General features: G+C 36.9%; 3 protein-coding genes across 7 annotated transcripts; 2 read left to right on the forward strand and 1 right to left on the reverse strand.

Moving 5' to 3' along the window:
* Positions 1–3359: 3359 nt before the first annotated feature.
* On the forward strand, positions 3360–6409 carry LOC110792703 (eukaryotic translation initiation factor 5). The gene is made up of 2 exons (XM_021997523.2): positions 3360–3519; positions 4555–6409. Exon 2 carries the CDS (start codon positions 4848–4850, stop codon positions 6165–6167), a length of 1320 nt encoding a protein of 439 aa, XP_021853215.1. The 5' UTR covers positions 3360–3519; positions 4555–4847; the 3' UTR covers positions 6168–6409.
* A 2088-nt stretch (positions 6410–8497) lies between these two features.
* LOC110792702 (B-box zinc finger protein 18) lies at positions 8498–13087 on the forward strand. Of its 3 annotated transcripts, XM_056827065.1 has the most exons (8): positions 8498–8640; positions 8808–8915; positions 10414–10548; positions 10829–10928; positions 11070–11185; positions 11271–11462; positions 11611–11754; positions 12717–13087. In XM_056827065.1, exons 3-7 carry the CDS (start codon positions 10456–10458, stop codon positions 11752–11754), a joined length of 645 nt encoding a protein of 214 aa, XP_056683043.1. In that variant the 5' UTR covers positions 8498–8640; positions 8808–8915; positions 10414–10455; the 3' UTR covers positions 12717–13087. The 3 variants fall into 3 exon arrangements, with proteins under 3 accessions (XP_056683043.1, XP_021853214.1, XP_021853213.1); XM_021997522.2 differs by having other exon boundaries at positions 8556–10548; positions 11669–11754; XM_021997521.2 differs by having other exon boundaries at positions 8572–10548; positions 10829–10925.
* Positions 13088–14049: 962 nt separating this feature from the next.
* LOC110792701 (eukaryotic translation initiation factor 5) lies at positions 14050–16505 on the reverse strand. 3 transcript variants are annotated; one of them, XM_021997519.2, is made up of 2 exons: positions 16255–16505; positions 14050–15679 (listed from the first exon to the last, which is right to left on the reverse strand). In XM_021997519.2, exon 2 carries the CDS (start codon positions 15579–15581, stop codon positions 14298–14300), a length of 1284 nt encoding a protein of 427 aa, XP_021853211.2. In that variant the 5' UTR covers positions 15582–15679; positions 16255–16505; the 3' UTR covers positions 14050–14297. The 3 variants fall into 3 exon arrangements, with proteins under 3 accessions (XP_021853211.2, XP_056683042.1, XP_021853210.2); XM_056827064.1 differs by having other exon boundaries at positions 14050–15697; XM_021997518.2 differs by having other exon boundaries at positions 14050–15682; positions 16255–16504.
* Between the last annotated feature and the right edge of the window lie 3548 nt (positions 16506–20053).

Consider the following 20053-nt stretch of genomic DNA (forward strand, 5'->3'; position numbering starts at 1 on the left):
CCTTGCTCTTACCAAGGCTCCTCTTTGCAAAAGGCTGAGATTAACTCATGGTTCCTGTACTGCACTATTTTGCCGATCTGTGATTAGGGATGTCAGTGGGGCGGATTATGTGGAAGATCTGTCCCAAATAGGCGGGGATGGAGGTAGGTTTGGCGGGTGATGGGGCGGCGATGGATATACAAATTGTACCTGCCATGTGTGATGGGACGGGTGTGGATTTTGTGTTTGAACCCGCCCCATCCCCACTCGTCCCGCTTCATACCCGTCATGGGTGATGGGGCGGGTGTGGATTTATTTGTTTGTAGGTGATAATATGAATTTAGGTGAGACTTTTAAGTATTTTTTGTTTGTTAGTACGAGTACTTTTTTCCAATTATATATGATACTTTTAGTAATAAGGTGTTTTTTTTAAAGTTAATTTTTAGTTACTCAGTATATATGGCAAATATTTACTAAATAAGAAAAATTAGGTGGGTATTGGCGCGAGTATGGGGCGGGGATGAGACGGGGGATGGATACCTAGGCGGGTGGTGGGTAGGGGTGTTCATCGGTCCAAACCCGGACCGGACCGAAGACCGAAATTTGATAATTTGAGACCCAAAGACCGGACCGATTATGCTTGGACCGAACCCGGACCGGACCGATAAAATCGGTCCAAAACCCGGACCGGACCGATTTGGACCGGTTGTAGACCTATTTCTATATATTTTTTATTTTTCTAAAAATTATGTTAAAAAAGAAAAAATATATATAAAAAAATCAATTGTTTAAGGCCTTTTTGGGAAGCTAAAATAAAATATATCACAATATAATAATATTTACAACATATTAAAGGAGATAATTAACTTTTTAAGTAGTTTATATTATATTTTATTAAGAAAAATTCGGTCCGGTCCAAAATCGGGTTTTGGACCGGACCAGACCGGACCGGACCGAAGACCGGAAATTGATATTTCTCGACCCGATGACCGGACCGATTGTCTTCGGTCCGGTCTGGTCCGTCCGGTCCGGTCCACTTTTTCGGTCCGGACCAATTTTTGCACACCCCTAGTGGTGGGGCGGGGATGGATTTTAGTTTGTACGCGTTGGGGCGGGGATGGGGATGAATTTTGTACCCGCCATGGGTGATGGGACAGGGATGAAGATGAAAATTTTAAGCGGGGATAGAGATGGAGGGACCTACATCCGCATCCGCCCCGCCCTGCCCCATCAACATCCCTATCTGTAATACAGAGCATCAAATATCGGCACATCACACATTCACACATGCTTAAGGAAAAGAGCATTGATGAAGATTAAAATTGGTTTAGCCAATGTATTAATCACATTAATTTCACTTATTTTATCTTATTTGAACTTAATAACCTTAAAAAAAAATTAAAAAAATTTAATGACATCAATAATTGAAAATAAGATGGACAGAATATAGCTAATACGACGTAGTTTGTTTTGATCAATTATTTTAATTGTTCCGTACTACATAGTAATAGTTGGCTAATGCTTATTTGCATAGATTAATAAAGAGTGATGCTTTTTTGTTGTTTGAACGGGAGTAGCGTATACCTAAGAGTATTACCGTAACTGTACATGTAACAAATACTGCAGTGAAGGTGAGGTCAATGAGATTGCTTATGTATGGATGTTTGTTTGGGTGATATTTATACTTTCTACGGATGTTTGTTTGGGGTGATATTGAAATTTACTATGGAAGCCCTAGTGAACGGCAACAACTAATATAATGTGTCATGTCATATGTGTGTCATATGTGTAAATGAGTAGAAGTGAACGGAGTTTTAATCGGTTTTAAGTTAAAGTGAGCTAAACGATTGTTAATAAAAATAAATTGAGCTATAACAAGCTTTAAAAATGGTTGTCCGAGCAGTAGCGGATCCAGAAATTCGAGATAGCGGGGTCACTATTTAAAAATTGACGAAACTTTCACTAAAATTATGTATTTTTTTTTAAAAAAAAATTGAAATTTTAACTATAAAAAAGGGGAAAAAAATAATTCAAGTGGGGTCAAGGACCCCCCTAAGAGCACCGTGGCTCCGCCACTGTGTCCGAGCTTATGTTGTTGAGAGTTTAGCTTTCGAGTTTTGTTCACGAGACATGCTCATTTGTATTTTAAGTTTGATCTTGAGTTTCAAAGCACTTAAATGAAGCTTAACAAAATAAACGACCATTAAGTTAATTATAAAAATAAAATTTGAATTCTTTGTACAACCTTGTAAGTATGTAACTTAATTTTACCTTTTTCTTTTAATCTTTCTTTTAAAAAAAAGCAAACGAAACTGCAGTGACGGATCTTGACCAAAAAATTATACACAAATTTTTTTTTACATGTGGTGTACAATAAATTTTGTACACCGGAGTAAAAGTTGACTCTAAATAATTAAAAGTTACATTTATATATGCAAAAGTTATGTATTTTTTTAGTGATAATATTTTTTATTTTAATAAACATCATTTCTTCAAAACCACCAAATGTATAAAATTAATCATTTAACTCTTTTAAATATCTATCAACTTTTTTTTATAAGAAAAATTTATAAAAAACTAGGTTAAAGTTACAACAATCTGCATAAAAGTTATGTTGGTATACAATAAATTTATTGTGTACCTTGTGCGCGCAAGACCTTTTGAAAGTTGTAAGGGGTCAGGTTTGATAATTTAACATCTTACTAATACCAATGTAATCAGTTACTCCGTAACATATACTACCTCAGTTTCAGAAAATTGTTTACATTTACTATTTGCACGAACTCCAATGCAATATTTAACTACTAATATATCCAATTTCGTATGTGGAAAAATTATAAAAAGTTGATATTCTGAAAATACATACCAAGACCAATCTAACAAAATCTTACATGTAATGTTTTGATGTAGTATATAATAGTGAAAATTTACGGTCAAAATTTTCATTTTTGGACACATATCCCAAAGCGTAAAGAACTTTCAGAAACGGAAAAAGTATACAAAGTAACCAAGATGTTATGTGTATATTTTAGCTTCTATAATGAATAATTTCTTAAAACTTAACAAGGGCGCATGTCCGTAAATGACCCGGTGGAACATAGTCCCCTAACAAAACTTTAATTAAAGAACAATATACTTCGTATAAGTTACTTCATACTTCGTACAAATGAAGAAGGAAATTCAAAACTGTAACCTACTATGATATACGGAATACAAAATTGGAGTATTTTTGAACGGCGAGTATTCTACAAAATTCTAGGCTATCACAAAAAAAACAAACCAACTAGGGTTTGAACTTTGAATTCTCACGCACAATTTAATTATGTTTGTTCTCTTTCTATAATTATGTTTATTATCAGAATATTATTCGGACTAAAATGAAAAAATAATGTGGATTGTGTGGATATAAATATGACCAAATATGTTTGCCCTTCTATTGTACCGCCGCTACGTTACTGCCGACTCCACCTCCTATTTCTCTCTCCTCTCTTTCCCTGCCTGCAACTTTCACCCTCCTCTTCCCTTTTCCTCGATTTCCAGGTATTCATCATCTTCTTTCTCTTTCCTTCTATCATCCTGTATATTGTTCTATCATTATTTGGTAATTCTGCTGATTTTTTCATGTTAATTTTAGATCTGCTGATTTGCTCATTCTTTATCGATTTCGTTGCTTTTTCTTCGATTTTTTGGGGCCGATGCTCGATTAATCGTTTTCGATCTGCGATTATTTGACCTAAGTTTTTGTACGCATTGATTTTCATCGTTTGTGTTGATTAATAGATGATTTTTTATGTGTTCGTTCATCTCTTTGAATATCTTGACAGGAGTATGAAATTAGGGTTGACTTTTAGATGTAGGTTGAGTGTTGATTTTGCTCGCATTATGAATATGAAGTAATATGGATGTTGTGCGGTTGAAGTTACTAACGCCAGATTTTTATGAGCTGTTTATTAAGTAGATAATCTGTTTACGTGGTGTATTGTATTTTTGTTGATTGTTTTTAAGATCCAAAGAGAAATTTGTTTGCTGCCGAATCATAGTTATTATTCAAATTATCGTTAATTGGAGTAGTTGTTTACCATATTAGGTATGGAGTCAATAGAATTTGTAGCTATACTTTTTAACCTAATTTGTTCTATAGCTTTATGATATGTGAAAGCGCATTATTTGTTTGAACGTTTGGTTCATTGGTGAATGATTTTTATGTTTTGTGGAATGAATTGCCATGCCTCTCCTTGGCCCTAATTTTTCACTGTTCTCTTAAAATTTTGTGACACTCTCAGAATAGCTCATTTTATGAGTGCTGTAAATAGTTAACATGTGTTCTACAGTGTTGGTTTCATTGTTAATTTGTTGTAGGAATGTGTAATTGTTCTCTTCCTGCTATCGAATTCGTGTTAATCTTTGTTTTGCTGTTGACGTGCTGTTTTTGTGTGGATATTGTTATTAGTCATTCCTTTCTTAGGGAAGCCTTGTCTATTAATACTTGATCTGCTCCAATGTTTTGATCTTTTTTTTGGTGGATATCAATTGATTAATGTATTATATGACTTATATTGGCCTTCCTGTTTGTAGGACTGGCAATAGCCGCGCTGTAGTAGCAGTTCGATAAAGTGGAGTTTGAATCTTCTTTTATGTCTGAACGAGCATCTCTCTTTTTGTCGTCAATCGGATTGCTTGGAGAATACTGCCCCACGTCCAGAAAAAAGGATAGTCATACCTCAGGAAAATCAAGTTGTATGCATATTGAAGGCTATTCTCTTAATTGCTGGGATTGCGCTTATATGCAGCCTTCTTTTCTTAAGATATCAGCCCTTACTCCCACTGCCTCTTAACAAACTCCAATCACTTACCCTTCATAAGTCAAGATGGCACTGCAGAACATTGGTGCTGGAAATCGCGATGACGCCTTCTACAGGTACAAGATGCCTAGGATGATGACAAAGATCGAAGGTCGGGGTAATGGCATCAAAACCAACATTGTCAACATGGTTGATATAGCAAAAGCCTTGGCTCGGCCTGCTGCCTACACTACAAAGTACTTCGGTTGTGAGCTCGGAGCTCAATCCAAATTTGACGAGAAGACTGGGATCGCACTTGTCAATGGATCCCACGACACAGCAAAACTGGCTGGTCTTCTTGAGATTTTTATCAAGAAATATGTTCAGTGTTATGGGTGTGGCAACCCTGAGACTGAAATTCTGATAACGAAAACTCAGATGTTACAGCTTAAGTGTGCTGCCTGTGGATTTGTATCTGATGTGGATATGAGGGACAAGCTCACAACCTTCATTCTTAAGAACCCACCTGAAGTAAAGAAATCAAAGGACAAGAAAGCTTTGAGAAGGGCTGAGAAGGAACGTCTAAGGGATGGTGAAGCTGCTGATAAAGCATCGAAGCAGAAGAAGCCCTCCAAAGAAGGTGCATCTAAATCAACCAAGAAGAAGACCCACGGGTCTGATGAGGAACATTCCCCTACTGAGAGCCACTCAGGTGATAACGATCTTTCTGCAGTTGTTGATGATGATGACGAGGATGGGGACGATGTTCAATGGCTAACTGACACATCTATGGAGGCGGCTAAGATGAGGATAAAGGAACAACTTAGTGCAGTGACAGCTGACATGGTGATCCTCACGACTGAAGAGGAACCCACTAGGAAGAAATCTCCACCTCGTAAACCAGAACCTGAAGTCAAAGAATCAAATGGTGCTCTCTCTGTTGACCCACAAGAGTCTCTTGTCAAGAACTTGAAGGAATACCTGAAGAACGTTCCAACTGCAAACCAGTTGAAAACCCACTTATCCTCGTGCTCAGGAACACCCCAAGAGGTAGTTGATGCTGTATTTGAAGCTCTCTTTGACGGTTTGCAGAAGGGATTTGCGAAGGAGGTGAACAAGAAGAAGAATTATATTATTGCCGCCCTAGCTTACGCTGAAGGTTCACAGCCAGTCCTGTTGCATGCCATTGAGTCTTTCTGTGGGAAAGCAAGTCTCGATGCTGTCAAGGAGGTTGCCGTGGCTCTGAAGTTTCTCTACGATGCTGACTTGCTCGAGGAAGAATCTATTGTCGAGTGGTACGAGAAGGGGTCAACTGGCGACAACCAGGGTTCGGCTGTTTGGAAGTTTGTCAAGCCTTTTGTTGTGTGGCTCCAGAGTGCAGAGTCTGAGTCCGAGGAGGAGGAGTGATTTCTAATATCCAGTTTTATTATAATATTACTGTTATTAAGATGCAAGGTTTATTTCAGTTATTTTGAATTGTCTGGAATAAAGTGATTGAACAATAGGGTGTTGGAAGTGAGTCAGCCACTAGCTGGAAAATGTGGCATTGTGGTGGTTGTGTCTGCATGTTGCTTTTGTTCGTAGTGTCTTAAATTATGTCAATGGTATTGCTGTTTTGGTAATATAATTGTTCTGAACAATTTGTTGCAGTATCTTTTTAATTACTTTAATCCGTATAATCATGAGTTGTAGACATTTATCGATTTGTATTTGATTGATGAAGTTCATGTTACACTTTGTTAATGTGATCTAAGTTTGCGTCCATGTTAGATTTCGTTGTTCATAGGTTAATTGCTCGACAATTATTCCTAAAACCTTTTCTGACTGCCTTTATGGTGGATTTTATTTGAATTGTTCTCGCTAGGTTCCTTTTTGTGAGGGTAACTTTTGTAAATGCCTCTTGAAGGAAATTTGAATTCAAAATTTTAAATTAGAGTCTGTTTCGGAGTAGTCAAATGATTATTAGTTAATTATCTAGCTCCAAGCTATGCGGCTAACACTACATTTTGTTTCTCTACAAAAGGGGTCAGTGATTCAAATATTTGTATTCTAAAAGCAAAAAGAGCCTAAATAGTTTTAATTTGGAAGGTCCTTCGTATTGTTTACATGAACACGCATGCAATGAACTTAAACAAGTTGTTCACAATTCACAAATATGTTGAACACGAGGTTTGAAATTTGAACTTAAACAAGTTGTTCACAAATATGTTGAACATGAGGTTTGAGATTTGTCTCATTTGCTTAACAAATTTAATAATTAACTTAATCACATGAGTTTTGATTGAGCCGTTCGCTAGTAGTTCATGGATGTATCGGTTATTGCATACATAGTGCATATATGGACTTAATGCCAACTCATAAACGATACACTTTAGCCGCAAGAATGATTTTCATTCGATCATGTGAATGTACTCGAAAAATTGATATTTGTTGCAATCCTGCATAAAAACTTTATCAATGAATCATTTCACATAAATCTACTACGAGTGAACGACAAACTAAACCTACTAAAACTAACTCTGTTTATATGGTGAAAATTTATTGACTTTAAGAGGCAATAGCTGAATTAAATGAAGAAATTAGATTATTTATTTATTTTCGACCTATAACAACTAAGAAATAAACCCTAAAAAAGGAGAGAGGAGGAGATAACGGCCCGCCTATAACCTACTTTGGAGTTTTTTCTTTCAAAAACAAAAATTCTCCGTGGGGATTAAGCAGATAGGTGAACTCGGAGCACAAAAGTTAAGTATGGGCGTGTATGATGTGTCAAATCTACCACGAGTCCACGACCACTGCCCAATGCCCATGGACATCGGAGGATAAGACTTTTAATATCCACACCCATCCACTACATATCAAAGTTCATAACTTCATATTCATCCGTCATACCACTCTAAATGGGATAATAGTAATATGGTGTAAAATTTATAAAATCGTATCCACCTGTCATCCCTATTTAAAACAACGTCCCTAAAATGCACAAATTTTAGCAATGAGATGAGACTAAGGGATGTCAATGTGGCGGGGCGGATGCGGATGTAGGTCCCTCCATCCCCATCCCCACCTAAAATTTTCATCCCTATCCCCGCCCCATCACCCATGGCGGGTACAAAATTCATCCCCATCCCCGCCCCAACGGGTGTAAGCTAAAATCCATCCCCGCCCCGCCACCCAACTGGGTATCCATCCCAGTCTTATCCCCGCTTCATACCCGCGCTAATACCCGCCTAATTTTTCTTATTTAGCAAACATTTGCCATATATACGGAGTAATCAAAGTTAACTATAGAAAAAAAAACTTTATGACTAAAGTAACCTATGTAATCGAATAAATACTCGTCATAACTCATAACAAAAAAATCCAAACAAAAAACATAAAAACCTTACCTAAATTTATATTATCACCTAAAGATGCAAATAAATCCAAACTCACCTCATCACCCATGGCGGGTATGAAGCGGGGCGAGTGGGGATGGGGCGGGGCGGGTGGGGATGGGGCGGGGCGGGTGGGGATGGGGCGGGTTCAACACAAAATCCACACCCGCCCCATCACCCATGGCGGGTACGATTTTTATACCCATCCCCGCCCCATCACTCGCCAAACCTACCTCCATCCCCGCCTACTTGGGGCGGATGCGGGGCGGGTCTCCCGCGAAACCCGCCCCACTGACATCCCTAGTGAGAGTAGACTGCTGATAAGTCGGGCTTGGTTACTATAGCAATTAGCAAGGCGAGCCCAGTCCAACAAACCCCCTCAACTACAAAAAAAAAAAAAAAAAAAAAAAAAAAGAGAAAAGAAAAAAAGAAAAAGCCATTTGCTACTGCAAATTGAAGCTCATCAACTGCTCATTAATGAACTCTTCATTAATCAGTATTCAGTAATCATATTTCCATCTGATATTTGAATTAACCCAAATTTAGGGTTTATCTCTAATTTTGCGCGATTTTGTTTGTGAAATTGGGTTTAGATTTACAAAAACAATTGGAGCTTGAATTTCAGTATTTCAAACGCAAAATTGAAGCCTATTGCATTGATTTTTGCCAGGAAAAGCGAGTTAATTAAAAAAAATGGAGACCGATTCAGTGGAAACCAACGCTATGAAATTTAGCTATGGGCAATGTCATGGCTGCTGCTGCTCTCAATCGTCAGAAGGTAATTTTACTCTATGCCGGTTTTCATTGTTCATCGTTCATTTTTTACCATTTAATTTCAATTTTATGATTATGGAACCATTCTTGTTGTTGAAAGTTATGATTATTGAACTTTGAGTAGTAAACTAGTAATGCCTTCGATTCGACATTGTAGCAAATAATGTACAACTGTATTAGTATAATCCCCCTCACAAAAATAAATAAATAAATATTTTCTCCATTTTTAAATAGTTGACCATTTTGACTTTCGACTTTGGCTAAGGCATAACTTGCATCATAATTATGTATTAGCAAAAATTATAAAAAGTTATATATTTAAAATATACATGGAGAGTAACCCAATAACATTTTAGCTAATAATCAGATTTTTATTTATTAATTGGTATTAGAAAATTAAGGTCAAAGTCAAATAAATGAATAGTGTCAAAATTAAGAATGGTACAAGCCGTGCAACTACTGAAGGTAGTACAAGCTCAAACTCGGTAGTATTGGCGAAAATAGTAGGACTTCTATTGGCTTGGAGGGGTGTTTAGTGTTCACCGGTCCAAATCCGGACCGGACATGAACCAAAATTTTGATAATTTAACATCTGGAGACTAGACTCGGGTCCAGGAAAAATCGGTTTTAGACTTATTTTTATAATTTAAAACGGATGGTTCAACGCCTTTTCTGAAAACTCAATATACGTAGTAAAACATTTCACAATATACGGAGTACTAATCTTTCCAACATATTAAAGGTGAAATTACCAAGCAAGGATTGGCCGAGTGGTAAAAACTTTCCTCATAACCTCGAGGTTATGGGAAAAATCCTATAATTCCCCTCACTAGTTCAGCAGGGTCCTTGATCTTACCTCAAAAAAAAAAAATATTAAAGGTGAAATTGAATTTTAAGTACGTGTTTTGTATTCATATAAATCATGTTTTTTAAGAAAAACCAGGCCAGGTTCAAAATTGGTTTTTAAAGGGTTTTGAACCGGACTGGACCGTACACTTTTCCTACCCGGAAACCTGACGGGTTATTTCTCCGGTCTGCACCGTTTCTTGAACACCTCTACTTCGTAATAATTTTGATATTTTAATTTGAAACATTACCTCCGGTCCTCCATTTTTACGTATGGACATATCTGTTTTTCCCTAATTATAAATCACCAAAGATAGTAAAATCAGAGTATGAGAACAGTGCAAAATTCAAAATGTAACACTAAAAAAACAATGAATATAGCAAATATTACTCATATAAAGTGTGACCCATAAAACAGAACAATCTTTTGGGATGGAGCCATCAGCCATGGAGGAAGTGAATCCATGTGTTGAAGTATTTCAAGTAAGGGTAAAGAAAGAATAAAGCAAAAGTAGGAAGATTTGTCCAAAAAAAAAAAAAAACTTTAACGATTACGGCGGAAGCAGATTCGTTTCTATCCTCTCAGTTGCCAACACCTCTTGTTTGGAACAGTATAAGTTCATATTTTCACTATATATTTCTGGTAAGTAAATTAGTTAAGTGAGCCAAATGAATGAGAGTAAGGGTAGAAAGAAGAAATGCGGATGCTTTGTGACATTTGTGAGAGTGCTGCTGCTTCCTTCTTCTGTGCTGCTGATGAGGCTGCTCTCTGCAACTCTTGTGATGAAAAGGTACGGACTGATACTGCACTTACTATTTGACCGTTAATATATCCATTTCTGTATGGCAGAAAAATATAAAAATTTGATATTTATAAAATACATTTCGAGACGAATCTAACAAGATATCTCATGATAACTTTTTATAGATATTATAGTGAAAATTTATGGTCAAAGTTTTAACTGTTGGACACATTTTTCAAAGAATAAATAACTTAATGAAACAGAGGTAATATGTTTGTTAATGTTTCCGCTTCCAATTTCAAATGAGTTCATTGGTGGTTGATGGCAGGTACATAGCTGCAATAAGCTTGCAAGTCGTCATGTCAGAGTCAGACTTGCAGACCCAAAAGCTGCTCTTCGTTGTGACATTTGCGAGAATGCACCTGGTGGTACCCTCTCACCCTCCACCTTTATATATTCTTCTTGACTATATATTAATGTTGTCTATATTGAATTAAGATAAAGGATATGATACACAGTATATATTATAACTTAATTACCTCGTGTTATGTATGTATGTGTGTATGTAGCTTTCTTCTACTGTGAGATAGACGGGACTTCCCTCTGCTTGCAGTGTGATACAGATGTGCATGTTGGTGGTACACAAGTACATGCAAGGTATCTTTTATTCAAGCAGCAAGTTGAGGTTTGTTTTTAACTTCTTCAAGCTCGATCATTCTTCTATGTAATTCCTAGCTCAATCATGTATATGTTCTGTTTTTCTTGTCTAGTTTCCGATGGATGATATAGCTTCAACATCCATGAACGAACTTCAGATTGTTGGGAGGGAAATCAATCCTGATAACCTACAACCGTCTTCTTCAATTTTAGCTCCAACTCTTGTTAACGAACCTACATGTAGGAAGGTCGTTGATTTGAACATAAGTCCTCAACCTTCAATCGAAAATTCTTCCAACAATCAGGTAAATGTTATCATTATCTTCATTCATTTTTGCTTACATGATGATTTGATTACAATATATTCCAATGTATACTTTGCATGCATTTGTTGTCCAATTTGATAAAACGATCATTGTGGATGCTTATCTATCCTTGGATCACCTCCTTCAGACAACTGTTGGGAGGGAAACCAATCCTGACATACATGCTTCTTCTGCTACGGTTTTAGCTCCTGGTAATGAACACACGGATCGCAAGGTCATTGATTTAAACACAAGTCCTCGTCGATCACTCGAAAATTCTTCTAACAATTAGGTAAATATATACTTAGCATTATCTTCATCCATTTTTGCTTACTGGATTGTTTAATTACATGGGTACGGAAATGTGTCATTACACTTGTTGTCCAAATTGATAAGACGATCATTCTGTGTGTATTAACCATACAAATTCTTGTGCCCTTTTGTGGATCTTCTCACATTTTCCCCACATGTTCTGCGCATGTGAAAAAAAAAATTGAGAGAGTGCACCTCAAATGTACGTTCTCCCATGACTTGTTTTTATGAGTGTTTAACCTAATGAACTAAAGGGCATTTCTTTGCACTCAGTTTACATGCAAGTGTATCAATTCTTCTTTACATACAAGTGTGTGGATTTTAATAAAGCTTGAGTCAAAAGCAAGTACGGATTCATATTATGCAAACTCATTGACGTACGTGTTAATTTTGTTATTTCGTGTTGAAATCAAACTTAAGCCTCTTATGTACTTGTAATTATTGATTTTTTGTTTTTTTTGGGGTTATGGAATCCTCCTACTTTGTTTGGGTCGTCCACTACAATGTGCAGCATAGGTCCTTCTCCATGAAAGTAGTGAAAGATACTTTTAGATATTTACCAAAAGATGGTATCAAGTAATTGTACTCCCCATTTCTAAACCAAACATCTCTTTGAATGGAGTCATTCACTTTATAGAGTAAATCAGAATTGACTAAAGATATTTTGAGATATTTTGATTATGGGTCCACAGATATTTGCCAATCAAACAAGGGAATTTGATTTGATGCTTTAATATCAATTTCATTTTCACGGGATTCCTAGAGCGTATGTACTTAACCATTGTTACTTGGACTCTTCATTTTACCCCATATATCAGTGTCGGAACAGACATGAGTATCAGTATTTGACACAAGTAGTTGCTTTCCTAAGCTTACATTCATTTTTAGTTAGTACTGCTTGACTTGTTTTGTGTTATGGAATGTGACTTCATTTGTTTACAGTGTGCAGCAATAACTCATTAAATTGGGAGCTATCAGATCCATCGTCAATCGATCAGTAATTTATCCGTCTATTTGTCAAAAGGCTACGGCAGATAAATTCGACTGTTCCGGAACTCGCCACCCTCTTAATAATACAAGCACCATGCTGGTGTTGCCTTATTCCATTTTCAAGTAGTAAAGCTATGTGTAGTTTGCATGTTTTCTGGAATTTCTTACACTTTGTACTATCAACTAAAAAAATCAGGTACACCTCTCACATAAAATAAAGTGTCACATGCTCGTCACCTCATGTGACTATGTGAGCAAGAAAACGTGAGAGGTGGAACGGGTGCATAAAAATGTTTTCAGTCTCAATAAAGTTATCTTTAGTAGGGGTGTTCTTAATCCGGTCCAGACTAAAATTTGGACCTGAACCAGAATTTTAACATGCTCGGTTGATTCTGGTCCATTTTTTGTTTTGTTTCAGTACTACGTAGTAGTTTTTTCTTTATATTACTCAATAATTACTACATTTGTCAAAAGAATTAATTACTACTAGCATTAGTTATTTAGATAATTTGTATTTTATGCCAAAACTTTGAAATTATTGTTATATCTTATTCCTTCAAAAAGAAAAAGCATGCAAGTAAAATTGTTTATTGGAGAAACAGGTCCAATTTGGTCTAATCTCTGACTGGTACGGAAACATCGGATCCTATCCGGTCTAGACTGGAATTATTCTGGTCCGATTTTCCATCAAATTCTCTGTTCCTGTCCGTTCTGCTTTTGGACCGGTGTATAATCCTGATTCAGGGATTAGTCGTGGAAACGTTGTTTAATTAGCATAATTTTTTTAAAAAAAACCTTGGACCCTCCATGGCACTTTAATAGATTAGATGTCATTTTTAAGGATTTCCCTTGAAATTACTATTCCTTAACAATTTATAGAGAGGACAATTGTTGAGAACAAGTCTCTTGTTAGCATACTACAGAGTACCGACCAAATCCTACCAGGCTAGCTGCAGGCTGCCAGCATCTGCACTACCTGAAGAAATAGAGCAAATTGCTCTCGTTTTCTCTTCATGGAACAAAACAAGTATACGATTTCTGTAATGAAAAATTCGAACAAACAAGTATACGATTTCTGTCATGCTCGCGTTCAGATTATTATTATTCAAAATCTAATCATGTGTTTAATATTTTTATTAACCAAGACGCGCTGCTAGTCTGCTTGCTACACATAGGATTAGTTTGGTGAGAATGTTTCAATTGAGTGGTGTAACTGATCTCTGCATCAACGGGGATGCACAGGGCACTTCAGATCAGACAAGGGAAACCATAAGCACGCCTCAGCTGCAGTCAGGAAGCAATCGTTGTTTATTTTTCTATAACAGGAAATCGTAGTCATGTAACTACATAGTACATTGGGATGTATGGAAAAGTTTGTCAACAAATTTCTAAAATAGAGTGAAACATCTCCTGTAAAAAGTATTTTACTGAAGTAATCCCTAGCTAATTACTGTATTCCAGATAACTGAAAATAACAGAAAAAAACTTGCATCTAAGTAAGATTAATATTATAATGAAACTGGATACTAGAAATCACTCCTCCTCCTCCGACTCAGACTCTGCACTCTGAAGCCACTCCACGAAAGGCTTGACAAACTTCCAAACACCCGAACCCTTGTTGTCACCACTTAACCCCTTCTCGTACCATTCAACAATATCTTCTTCCTCCAACAAGTCAGCATCATACAGAAACTTCAGAGCAACTGCAACCTCCTTGACAGCATCAGGACTTGCTTTCTTACAGAAACACTCAATAGCATGCAACAGGACTGTCTGTGAACCTTCAGCGTAAGCTAGTGCAGCAACAATATAATTCTTCTTCTTGTTAACCTCCTTTGCAAATCCCTTCTGTATACCATCAAATACAGCCTCAAATACAGCATCAACTACCTCTTGGGGTGTTCCTGAGTATGATGATAACTGGGTTTTCAACTGGTTTGCAGATGGACTCTTCTTCAAGTATTCCTTCAACTCCTTGACAAGAGACTCTTGTGAGTTACCAGACTCTGATTTACGAGGTGGGGATTTCTTCTTAGTAGGTTTAGGCTTATCTTCAGTAGTGAGGACAACCATACCAGCTGCCACATCACTAAGTTGCTCTTTCATCCTCATCTTAGCCGCCTCCATTGACGTGTCAGTTACCCATTGGACATCATCCTCATCCTCATCCTCATCCTCATCCTCATCATCATCTGAATGGCTCTCAGTAACGGACCGGTCCTCATCAGACGACCCACAGGTCTTCTTCTTGGTTGACTTAGATGGACCGGACTTCTTCTGCTTCGTTGCTGCTACCTTATCAGCCGCTTCACCATTCCTGAGACGTTCCTTCTCAGCCCTTCTCAAAGCTTTCTTGTCTTTAGATTTCTTAACTTCAGGTGGGTTCTTAAGAATGAAGGCAGCAAGCTTATCCCTCATATCAACATCAGAAACAAACCCACAAGCAGCACATTTAAGCTGTAACATCTGAGTTTTAGTTATCAGGATTTCAGTTTCAGGGTTGCCACATCTGTAACACTGAACATATTTCTTGATAAAAGTCTCCAGAAAAGAAGCAAGTTGTGCTGTTTCATGAGCACCATTAACAACTGCAACCCCAGTCTTCTCGTCGAATTTGGATTGAGCTCCAAGTTGACAACCAAAGTACTTTGTGGTGTAGCAAGCAGGACGAGCCAAGGCTTTTGCTATATCAACCATGTTTACAATGTTGGTTTTGATTCCATTTCCTCTACCTTCTGTTTTTGTTACCATCTTAGGCATTTTATACCTGTAAAAGGCATCATCTCGGTTTTTGTCACCAATGTTCTGCAACGCCATCTAGACAAGTTGATTTTTCTGAGGTTTGATTGTTGGTAAAAAGAGAGGAAATTGTTCAGACATAAAAACAGATTCGAACTCCACTCCTGAGAGAATTGCTGCTACAAACAGAAAGACTAAGATAAATAAGTATGAAAGACAATGGTGATCAATTGGTATCATCCACCATTACAATAAGTCAATCACTATAAGAAACAGGTAAAGATACAGAACAGATCAGATCAGAGTAACACAATCCTTATCAATTATCACCACTAACATCAAGTTTCATGCATTCATCATCAACATCCCACAGACTATAGTTAGTTTAATAGATTCCTTACCCTAGCTTAAATAGTAGACCATTATTATGAGACCTAATAATACCTCCATAAGTCCATAACCAAAACCTTCACCATTATTATACCAAACTTTAATTTTTTCAAGACTCCAAGAAAAAGAAAAGGGGGATAGATGATCATAATTAACTTGACAAGCACGAAACTAGGATTGTACAATAAAATTGTTCAAAAAGTTGCAAAATAAACAAAAACACACAAATTTATTAGAAAAAGGACATCATAGTACAAACAAATCTATGAACAATTGCTTATACAAAGAAATAATTCAGATGAAAAAGTAAATTGAATACGGAGTATGATATTTGCAAATCAAAATTGAGTGGAATTCTTACCAAAAGACTAACAATCGGCAGTGAGAGAGAGAGGAGAGAAAGTTGAAGCCGCCGAAATTGGGTTTGGTTGAGTAGAAGATTATGGAGACCTGTCTAGGGTATTTATAGTTTATGTTGTAAAACCGACTTTCCGTGGGATTTACGGAGTACTTACCTTAATCATAAATTCATAATCTATTCCGGGGTATGTAATTTGGAAGTTTCCTAATATGTGTAGGTTTATTTTTTAGAGTTTTAGTTCAATTAGGATTGTGTAACACCAATATTTATATATGGAGTATTAGGTTAATGTTAATAAAAGGCTCCCGTAAAAAAAAAATGTTAATAAAAGGCTAAGCTTCGGCACGATATGAACCCGTTGTAAACCCTACACGACACGAGAGGCCTACACGGTTGTGTATGTGCCTCATTTATCGAAGAACAATATGACACGTTGGCCTACACGGTCTGGCACGTGTCCGATTTTACCTAATGGCCTGTTAAGACTGAGAGCTTGTCTACAATGTATCTTAGTTCAAATATCTTTTCGCTTGAGTTGACATTTTTATTTAAAATTGTTTCCCCCCTCAAAATAAATAAATTAGATGAAGGATAAGCTAGCTAAAGCGGATGAGTCCAATCTAATTGAGTATGGATATACCATCATATTTTTTTAGTACTAACCTATATATTATACTAGTATTGAAACCCGTGCGATGCACGAGTTTGTCAATTTTCGTACATTTTTGTCTTATTATATCATCGTATATAAAAATAGGCGTTTTATAAAGTATATCTATAATAGAAAGTTAAAATAGGTCAACCGAATTGTCGAAAACTCTAATAAATTTTTAAAATTCAAAACTCTGTTACTAAAATAAAATGTTGCTTCTAAGGATAGATTTGACTATTCGAGGCGTGTGTGGATACATGTGTGAGGGTTGGAGCGGGCCAGGAGGATTTTTTTACCCCTCAAAACCAGGACTGGAAAGGGTGGTTACCGTTTCTATCGTGGGTGGTGGGGATGAGAATAAGAATTTTAGTCCGCTATGGTTTGTAGAGACTCAATCCCGCCTCAAAGTTAAGATATGGGTGGGGTAATGAAGTAGATAGGACGAGTATTCATTTGGTATCTAATTATCTATCATAGAAATTAATTTGCGTGTGAAACAAATAATTTCTTCAATTTGTATGCTGCTTGAGATTACCAAATCCAATTGTAGTAGACTTTTGCCTTTTGATGTCACTTTAAGCTCTTTGATATCTGCCTCAGCTTCAACATAATGGCCTTTCTGATAGGCCGTCATCTTTTCATGTACACAAAAGAGAATTTGACATAAATTTTAGTTCATTTTGCTATTAAGAAAATTGGCTTGTCACTTCAATGGTGCAGACATCATAAACGTAATGAAATAGGACATTAATCTTAGCTTATCAATAATAAACTCGATTTTTTACTTACATAAGAAATACTACTATTTTTTCATACTTTATATTCTCATTGCCCCACTCATGAGATGAGTTTAGGTCGGCTCGTGAGTAGTATCGATTGAAGAGTTTTCGAAATTGAGATAATTCATGCTAGTTTTTAATGAAATAATTTTTGTTTTTGAAGAAGTAAATAGTATGCCTATTATGTCCATAAAAATGGTATATGCATAACTTCGAAGTTTGCTTGCACTCTGAGCAAAAAATGATTTTGAATATACTATGATTGTTAGACCCAAACGGTAGACCAACACTATGCAGACCTTGATGCCGAGAGTACATCAATTATTATTTGATAAAAAAATGAACTTTAAATGGATAGAGAAAACTTAGTTGAGTCTGGTCGGTCGTCTGATAGAGTCCACCATCTTCATCTTCATATTGCGCATGCTTACTTTCTCTATATTGTACCACTTTTTGCCTTAGAATATTCTTTCTTTGGCATTGGTGTGATATGTGGGAAATATGGTCAGACCCAGACTATCCTTGAGTCTGTTGGGTTTGACTTCCCTATTTTTTCCTTAGAATATCTTTTATTTGGCATTGATGCGTAGTGTGGGAAATATCGTCAAATCCGGACTACCTTTGAGTCTATTGAGTTTTGACTTCCCTAATTTTGCCTTATAATATTCTTTCTTTGGCATTGTTGTGATATGTGGGAAATATGGTCAACCTAGACTATATTTGAGTCTTCCCTATTTTTGCCTTAGGATATTCTTTTTTTTTTGGCCTTGGTTTGATTTTGTTTTGGGGAAATTTTATCATACCCAGACTATGAGTATGTTGGGTTTGATTTCCCTGCATTGTACCACTTTTTGCGTTAGAATATTCTTTATTTGGCATTGATCTGCGTTGTTTTTGGAAATTTTTTATCAGACCCAGACTATCAGCGTTGTTTTTGAATTTTTTTATCAGACCCAGACTATCTATGCGTCTATTGGGTTTGACTTTTCTGCAACACACCATATTTTTGCCTTAGAATATTCTTTCTTTGGCATTGATCTGACTTTTACGTAATACGTGAAAAAGTATTTCTTATTTTGATGGGGTAACTGAGGTTCATAGTTTTCTGCTTTCTTCCGAGGGCAACATGAAGTTGTTCAAACCTTCGTATCCTTGAATCCGGTCGCAGCAAAACTTCATTCAGGTTTTCTGAGGTAAACTCGAAGCCAGTTATCTTCTTCGGAATTTATTTTTCCTCGGTCTGGATATCAAATTGAATTGTTTGATTTAATTTTCCACCATATGAATCACCGAAACTATTATTTATACTTCGCTTCCTTTCCATGAAGTAGAAGATGGTCGTCCGTTGTCGTCCCGTTATCGCTTTTGGGTCAATTGGAAACAACCTCTCTGCATTTGCAGGGGGTAAGGTTGCGTACACCCGACCCCTCTTACCCCGCTTTTTACGGGAGCCTCTTTGAGGCAATGGCATAATGATAATGATGAATGATGAATCACCGAAACTATTATTGTGACTTACGTCGGGTTTGCACTCCTTGACGACTTTGGGTCTGCACCAATTTGGGTCTGCATTACCACGGGTCTGCACTGCATTACCTCGTGTCTGCACCGTATACTGATTACTCCAATTTTATAACAGCAGACTACCAACTTTCGTTTTTTGTGAGCCTTCGAAATGCTTGTGTTGATTTTTGTGGGTGATCAAAGCTCATTTATGGATTTATAATCATGTATGGCGTGACCCATAATGTGCCTCTGTCAAAAAGGAGCTACCACCAATTATCTATACAATGGTGATGTGCATTTTAAGCTTGGTCTGCATCTTTGGCAAAATCTCAGAATAAAGGTTTGACCGAGAAGATAATTAATTGGATATCTTTTGTGGCTTAACAAGGTGGCCAAGGAGTAGTACGTGGATCTTCGTGGGTTGTTGCACTCGGGGTCCACAGACCGCGCCAAATTGTTTCGAGAATTTCTAGTTACCTCGATGATGATGTGAGCGTCTCGGGCTTGCTCCAAGTCTGGGCTCCGGGCTGTGTGCGGTCCTGCAAGATTAACTCCGGGCCCTCGGGTTGAACCCGAGACGGAGCCTCCGACGCCCAAATTAATGTATAAACAATGTATATTTGAGAGTATTTAGGGGAATGAGTATGTAGGAAGAATGGTTGTTTGTGAGAGTTTTTTACATCCTTTCTCTTACCTCCACGGAAGGTATTTATAGTAGTAGTAGTATTTGGGCCCAAATTGTGTAAGTGGGCCTATTTGAGCATATGAGACTCTTTTATGGTCCTATCATTATATTGGGCTTATGTGGGATGTGGTTACTTTGGGCCAAAATAGATAGGTCCATTTTGACACCCAACAATTA

This window comes from Spinacia oleracea, chromosome 4, assembly GCF_020520425.1.
Source record: "Spinacia oleracea cultivar Varoflay chromosome 4, BTI_SOV_V1, whole genome shotgun sequence".
NCBI classification, from domain to species: Eukaryota; Viridiplantae; Streptophyta; class Magnoliopsida; order Caryophyllales; family Amaranthaceae; genus Spinacia; species Spinacia oleracea.

Coding starts and splice junctions, on each gene's coding strand:
- LOC110792702 (XM_056827065.1), top strand. CDS start 10,456: ATGCGGATGCTTTGTGACATTTGTGAGAGTGCTGCTGCTTCCTTCTTC. Junction 10,929..11,069: donor TTGCGAGAATGCACCTGGTG/GTACCCTCTCAC, acceptor GTGTGTATGTAG/CTTTCTTCTACTGTGAGATA. Junction 11,463..11,610: donor AAAATTCTTCCAACAATCAG/GTAAATGTTATC, acceptor CACCTCCTTCAG/ACAACTGTTGGGAGGGAAAC.
- LOC110792701 (XM_021997519.2), bottom strand. CDS start 15,581: ATGGCGTTGCAGAACATTGGTGACAAAAACCGAGATGATGCCTTTTAC.
- LOC110792703 (XM_021997523.2), top strand. CDS start 4,848: ATGGCACTGCAGAACATTGGTGCTGGAAATCGCGATGACGCCTTCTAC.